Source organism: Montipora capricornis, chromosome 4, assembly GCF_036669925.1.
Source record: "Montipora capricornis isolate CH-2021 chromosome 4, ASM3666992v2, whole genome shotgun sequence".
Taxonomy (NCBI): Eukaryota; Metazoa; Cnidaria; class Anthozoa; order Scleractinia; family Acroporidae; genus Montipora; species Montipora capricornis.
The window spans coordinates 56,344,461-56,351,960 of NC_090886.1; the positions used below are offsets into that span (position 1 = coordinate 56,344,461).

At 40.3% G+C, this 7,500-nt stretch overlaps 1 protein-coding gene across 1 annotated transcript in view; it reads left to right on the plus strand.

The window, feature by feature from the left end:
* The window catches only part of LOC138047611 (replication protein A 70 kDa DNA-binding subunit-like), a 40,292-nt gene that overhangs the window by 7,155 nt on the left and 25,637 nt on the right, over positions 1-7,500 (plus strand). The window contains exons 3-10 of the mRNA XM_068894536.1: positions 3,900-3,955; positions 4,079-4,113; positions 4,372-4,480; positions 5,741-5,904; positions 6,183-6,236; positions 6,307-6,379; positions 6,506-6,583; positions 6,848-6,950. Of these exons, the coding sequence (XP_068750637.1) occupies positions 3,900-3,955; positions 4,079-4,113; positions 4,372-4,480; positions 5,741-5,904; positions 6,183-6,236; positions 6,307-6,379; positions 6,506-6,583; positions 6,848-6,950 (672 nt within the window). The remainder of the gene's footprint in view (positions 1-3,899; positions 3,956-4,078; positions 4,114-4,371; positions 4,481-5,740; positions 5,905-6,182; positions 6,237-6,306; positions 6,380-6,505; positions 6,584-6,847; positions 6,951-7,500) is intronic.

Sequence of the window (7,500 nt, forward strand, 5' to 3'; positions counted from 1 at the left end):
GTCTTTCAATGTAGCGACCTTTGTGATACTTCATCTTGTCAAACTTGGACTCATCAATCTCAACAGTTGTTCCAGGACCACCTATTGGCATCGCATGTTTCATAATTCTGTCTGCACAAACCTCCTGGCAATAGTTATACCAATCTATCACCGTTTCTGTCGAGCTGGTTTCTTCATCTAACATGGTTTCGTGCACTGCTTGTGTTGTGGTGAATTTGTGCGCCCAAGCGTAAGTTAAGGCTAATATTTTTTCAAGGGAAAGCATACTACTAGAAAACCATGACTTTTGGCGGATTGAAGCTTGTCCATTGTGTTGTGATGTTGAAATTGTCATAGTTTGTACTTTCTACCTGATCACGTGACTGGGAGTAAAATCACTTGAGTTCATGAATGAATGGCGTCATGTAGCTTTTAGTTTATGCTCGCCGATAATTCACTCAACATGGTGTCAGAAGTGGGATTTTGAGTCTTTTGACGGGAAGATAGCTGGATAGCCGAGGCTCTCAGAAGACAATACGGGAGAGTTCTTCGAGGTCACTCGAGCGACGCTACATATTTTCAGAAGAGAACGTAAGAAATTATTTGCTGCGACAGCCGAAGAAACCCGTGAAGTAAGTGTACTACTGTTCCGGAGAAATCATGGCTAACAAAATTACTGCACCCGAAATGTTCGATTTCAAAAAGCCAGACGAGTGGGAGGAATGGAATCATCGGTTTGGTAGATATCTGATAAGTAAACACATTGCTCTACGCCATGACGATGTTATGACTACATTTATGTTTGGCAATGAGGGAGACAGACTAAAGTAAAAGGAAAAGTTCGACCAGTATTTCCTGGTTAGGAGAAATGTCATTTATGAGCGAGCGAAATTCAACCAGCGAACCCAAGCTGACGAAACTGCTGAGGAATTCATCAGGTTGCTTCATTGTTTGGCCGAGCATTGCAACTTTGGCGCCTTGAAAGAAGAAATGATTCGACATGGTATTGTTGTTGGAGTTAAGGATGCTACTCTAAGTGAAAAGATGCAGTTGGAATCGACTTTGACTCTTGAAAAAGCTGTTAAAATGGCCAGGGAAAGCGAGTCAGTCAAGAAGCAACGAGACGTCATTATGTGGTTTCTGGTCTTGAGCAGTCCTTGTTGGGAAGAAGTGCGTGTAGCCGGCTCGGGACAATTGCTAGAATCTCTACTGTTGATGCCAAGGACAGCAACTATGTTCCCTAGCCTGTTTCAGGGGTTAGGATGCATGGATGGTGTTTACGAGATCAAGCTGGATGATTCAGTTACCCCATTTAATTTGACTACACCCAGGCGTATTCCTATTCATTTACTACCTAAAGTGAAGGAGGAACTTGGGCGAATGGAGCAAATGGGATTGATAGAACAGATCGATCAACCTACCCAGTGGTGCTCTCCGATTGTTGTTGTACCCAAAAGGAATGGCAGTGTCAGAATTTGTGGTGACTTTGTCCAGTTAAATAAGGCTGTTCAGAGAGAGGTCCACCAAATGCCAACGACTGAACAAACTCTAGCCAAACTGTCTGGTGCTAAGATCATGTCTAAGCTGGATGCAAACGGTGGATTTTGGCAGAGGAAGTTAAGTGAGAATTCAAAGTTGGTTACCACTTTCATCACTCCATGGGGCAGGTACTGTTTCACAAGATTACCCTTCGGTGTTTCTTCGGCGCCCGAGCACTTCCAAAAAGCGATGCAGAGGATCCTCGAAGGTTTAGATGGGGCGGAGTGTCAAGTTGATGACATCTTGGTGTTTGGAGAGACTCAAGAGCAGCATGATAAGAGATTGATTGTGGTAGTGGAGAGGTTAGCAGATGCTAAGGTTACCCTTAACCTGGAGAAGTGCAAGTTCTCAACAGATAAAGTGGAATTTCTGGGGCACGTGATAGGCAAAGATGGAGTGCAAATCGACCCCACTAAGGTGGAAACTGTCACACAGATGGGGGAACCAACTGACATTGCACAATTAAGGCGGTTCCTTGGCATGGTCAATCAAGTAGGGAAGTACATCCCAAACCTGGCTGACATTACAAAGCCACTGAGAGATCTTCTGAGTAAGAACAATGCATGGCTGTGGACTGAGGCTCAGCAAAAAGCATTTGATGACGTAAAGAAAGCACTAGTCTCTGCGCCAACACTAGCCCTCTATGATCCAGTCAAAGAGACAAGGGTATCATCGGATGCTTCCTCATTTGGTCTTGGCGCAGTTCTCATGCAAGCCCAAGAGGATGGCGGTTGGAAACCTGTTGCATACATATCAAGGTCATTGACGCCAACAGAACAGAGGTATGCCCAAGTCGAGAAGGAAGCCCTAGCAGTGACCTGGGCATGCGAAAGGTTATCAAACTACCTCATCGGTAAGCCATTTCATATTGAAACTGATCACAAGTCATTAGTTCCGCTCCTGGGGTCAAAGAACTTAAATGAAATGCCACCAAGAATTCAGCATCTTCGAATGAGGCTGCTCAGATTCCAGTATTCCATCTCCCATGTTCCAGGCAAGAGTTTGACGACAGCAGATACCCTCTCAAGAGCTCTGGTAAACCAGGAGCGGCAGTGGGGCTTACAATTGGCGGGACAGAAAAAGATGGAGTTCCGGAGGCACTGAAAGGCTATTGGAGTGAGAGAGGAGAAATTACCTTAGTTCGTGGATTACTTCTTAAGGCTTCCAGAGTCATCATACCATCCTACATGAGGATAGAGATTCTTGATCATTTGCATGAAGGTCATCAGGGTATCACAAAATGTCGCAGCCGTGCCAAGATGTCTGTGTGGTGGCCAGGCCTTAGTAGACAGATTGAGGATATGGTTCAGGGATGCCGCAAATGTGCAGAACATCGAACTTTCTGAGCAGAACCCCTTATTTCCTCAGTGGTTCCAGACAGACCATGGCAGATCATCGGAACAGATTTGCTTCAGCTAAAGGGCCGTACCTATTTGCTTGTCGTGCATTACTTCAGCCAATACATTGAGCTGGCCTTGCTTTTATCATCCAGACTTCACAAGATGTTATTCAGGCACTGAAATCTATGTTTGCGAGACATGGAATCCCCGACTCTGTCAGATCTGACAATGCCACTGCTGTGACAGTTTCCATAAGTTCAAATTTTGTAGCGTGAGCGGCCATTCTGGATTAATTTTAAATTTCACAGTTTGATCAAAGAGAGGGGTTAACATCGAGATTTTATACTGCAGTAATTTGTGCACAAAAATTTCCCATAAAGGATGCCCCAATCACAAGGAGGTATACTCTTCCGTGCAGTAGTACGTAGTATGGGGGTAGTATGTAGTACGGGGGATGAAAAAACAAGCAAGTCACACATTCACAGATGTACTTGATTAACCTCCAAAAGAATTTTACTGGGTTCAACCTTAAGCCTAAAGAGTGAGATTCACTTCTACACAGTACAAATTAGCCATGTATATGTTCAATACCCTTGGGTATACGCCTTTTTCTTCAAAACTATAGTGCGAATGCATAATTAATTTGTCCTGCATGCATAATGAAGTAGGGACCTGTGCAGAAATCATTCCCTTTTCCCTCGCCAAGTAGTGAGGGAAAATCCCTGGGAACAAGGTTGCTTGGAAATAACTTTGCCATCTTGGTAAATATCCAGAAGCCGTTCGAATGAACTTCCCGCGTTCGTGAGAGATTGGCTGAACGAAAGGTGAGTGGTACATACATTGCACTCTTATCGTGTGCCACATAATTCTGTGAGCCCTCGTTGGATACGAGATGGTAAATAGCAGAATCCTATGTCACATTCCTGTGAATCAAAAGCATACTGAAGATCACACACGTACAAGACAATAATTATTATTTATCTTGTATCTTGTACGTTTGACTGTGATTGATTACTCATTAAAATGTACTATTTTACTCAGGGAATTAAAAAAATTCAAGCAAAAAGCAATGATGGAGCGGGCAATGATCGTTACAGGTACCTAACATAGGAAAGTCTTCAGAAAAAGGTTTAAGTACTATTTTCAATTGTTAAAGGTCTTAATATATCTATATAATTTAAAGCATTATTTATTTTCCTATTATCTTTAAACTTTTTTAGGCTTGTGGTCTCTGATGGTATATATCTCTATACTTGTAAGTATCAGGGATCTGTATTTTGCTTTTGTTACTTTCTAACAAACCAATTTAGTTCACCTACGACCCTAATCTTTCCATATCTAATATACCTTGATCAAAATCTTGTTTGACCAAAGTTTCTGCAACCAATCATAAAACCTCTAAAAATAACAAATTACAAGGTAATTTTCAACATTTAATAGCTGCAGTATTAATGATTAATAGATTGATTGATCACATTCATTTCTTGATTAATTTTTCATCATTTTAATGTAGCTGCCATGTTAGCCACCCAGCTCAATGACTTAGTGACATCCAAACAAATAGAGGTCAAAGCTGTTATCCGGCTGGATAAATACATCTGTAATATAATTCAGGAGACAAGGTGGGGATAATTTTAAAAACTCATCAATAATTCATGGTGGAAAAACAAGAGCAGAGATGTAACCAGAGTGTGTCATTGTGTCCTGGGGCGCACTCTATTTCCTTTTGAATGCATAGAATGTGGCACAAAGGGTCTAATTGGATGCAGAAAAAAAATCTAATGTTTATGCAAATTACGAACGCTAGGAAAAACATGTGAATGGCTTATTTCACAAGGAAATTGAACATTCCCATTTCTCATAACGGTGAAATGTTTGAGTTCCTTAAATTTCAAGGTAAGCCGTTATTTTCAGATTTTTGTCGTCAAATGATTTCATTTTGACAATCAGTATGTCCAGCTTGAGGAGTTAAGTTTTAAATTCCCACATGTTGCGTGACATGATCTGAGCTGTTTTTTAAGCAAGACAGTCAGCGACACTTTTGATCTGCCGCCCGTGATAATAAAATATTTCAGTCGAAGTTCAGTTTGTTGCATGCTTTCCACACGAATTTCAAGCATTAGTTCGCTTATTGTCACCAAGAAATAATTATTTAAATAGCAAAATAAACACTGCTTTTTGCATTCCATTTTGCCAAGAAAATTCCTATACATAAAGTTACCATTTCTATTTTACAAAGTTTTGTATTCCAAACTGTGTAATAAACGCTAAAAGGCAACATTGGGCTTTGTAAATAGACAGATTATATGAAATATGGCTTCCTGATCAGTGATACTACTGGTCACTATCTAGCCTTCCTTGACAAGGCAAACATGGTGCCTTAAGACCGCTCCTCAGAAGAACAGACACTCGCAAACTGCAGGGATCTCTCTTGGGATTTAAGGTCTTTAATAGAATTTTAGGGCTAGGGTTAGGTATAATAAGACTGAAGGCTTTGAATACTGTCATAAATTGTTTACATTCAGTTGAAGAAGCTAAGAGCTGGAGTATTCGCTTAACCATCAAGAGACTGCTAACTTACTTCTAAAAGTCTGCCTTGCATTCTCGTGGGCCCTTTCGCATGTCTTTTAACATGCCATTTCTTTTTCTCTTGCGGGAATCCCGCAAGGGTGTGGCACACTGGTATTTGCACAGTACTCAAAATAACAGATGCCCACTGGTACATTTTCCTTGACATACAGTGTATGCTTTTAAAAAAAGGTTTAAACAATCATGATCCCTGGTCACTGGTCAGATGATACCAAACTTTGTTTTACCTACTGTTATAGCACTTTAAAAAATATATCTTGGCAGGTACTCATCTCTAACTTGATACTTTGTAGGAAAGTTTTGATTGTTTTGGAACTTTCTGTGTTAAAAGCTGCGCATGAAGTGATGGGTAAGATAGGAGACCCAAAGCCCCTTACCACAGATTCAAAAGGGGATCAACAGCACCAGCAGCAACCCCAACAAAATGGTAGTGGACCAGTGCAGCGTAACGTGACAGGTATATGATAAATTTTATTGATAAAACAGTTTAACAAGTAACAATTTCAGTATGCTATAGTGCTCCTGTTGTATTGTGAATGGAGTTAATTCATTGCTGGGGTACTCTTATGATTGAGGTGTGGTCATTGAATAATCATTATTTATTTGCCACTGCAGCAATACACATATGTTAATGTAGTTCAATAATACCCAAATAATTTATGTTAAAAACACAATAGCTATTGCTTGCATTCAATTTTGTTCCCGGAAGCATTTTAAATCTGATCTTTTTTCCAGATGACCACCATCAAAACCAGCCTCAAAGAGGGTTAGCTGGACAGCAGTCCAGAGGTAGGCATGAAGTTCATTTGCAAAAGTGTAAAATGATGAACATGTGTGTGAATACTTCTTTTTATTCCAGCTGGAATTGTGGGAAGCAAGCAAACAGGAGGACCTCTTAGGACAGGGGGACTTGCTTCTGCCACATACGGAAGGTACCACTTTGCTTTCTGGTTTCTGCCAATAATGTAATTTTATTGCTCACCACTTGCATTTATAGTAAGTGGTAACTGTTCAATAGCAACTTGAGAGCGGTATTTTTGTCTCATTTTTGTTTTTAGTAATCAGCAAGTATTCCGAGGAGGAGAGAATTCCAAACCTGTTTACCCAATAAGTTCTTTGACACCATATCAAAACAGGTATGAATTTAGAGGAGATTGTTTTCCATAAGTGTTTTCTAGTTTGGAGAATAAAGATAGTATGCCAGTGAGCTATTTGTGTGGTTTGCATCCTGGCAGGTAGATCTCTTGAAAACGTTACTAACAGGGTTACCTCAATGCTTAAACATGTGACAAGTTCAAATCAAACTGATTGAAAAACTAGGAAAATTTAGGGGCAAAACCATTTTAGATTACAATATAACTTTGAAAACTGAATGCTATTACCTATTACTTCTGAAACAGGTGGACAATACGTGCTCGTGTAACAAGCAAGTCTAGTATACGCACATGGAGTAATTCCAAAGGGGATGGGCGTGTCTTCAATGTTGATCTTGTGGATGAATCGGTAGGTGTCAGGATCTCAAACTTTGTGAAGTCAACTTTGATGTGTTGTAGTATCCTGTCTGTTTTATGGGCACAAACGTTTACTTACGGTAAAACAATAGGAACGTCAAAAATCTTTAAAATAAATAGCAAATTGCAACCAGATGATTCTTTAAAATTCTTTTAATGGGAAAAATGTGACAACAGGACCATTTTTGAGCCTGACAACCCTCCTCTGTAGAAAGCACCCTTTATCAATTTTTCACAGCACCAAAAATTAATCCTGACTTCAGTGGGCCTCAAACTTCCACTTTTTGTTTACCCATAGGTAATAGAGGGAATGGTTATGAAACCCGACAAATTTCTTTGTTGTAGGTTTTTGTTTTCTTTTTTGGCCTTGACCGTGCGCAAAACACAATAGTTGTTTACTTCGTACTTAGGAACTAACCAATAGAAAAGTGTTGGTTACGTAATTCATGCATAGTGTATGAGTGCAAAACAAAAGATTGTGCACGGTCGTGGACTTTCCAACCTAAATCTTGGCATCTTTGTCTGCTCCTTTGATGTTTGCC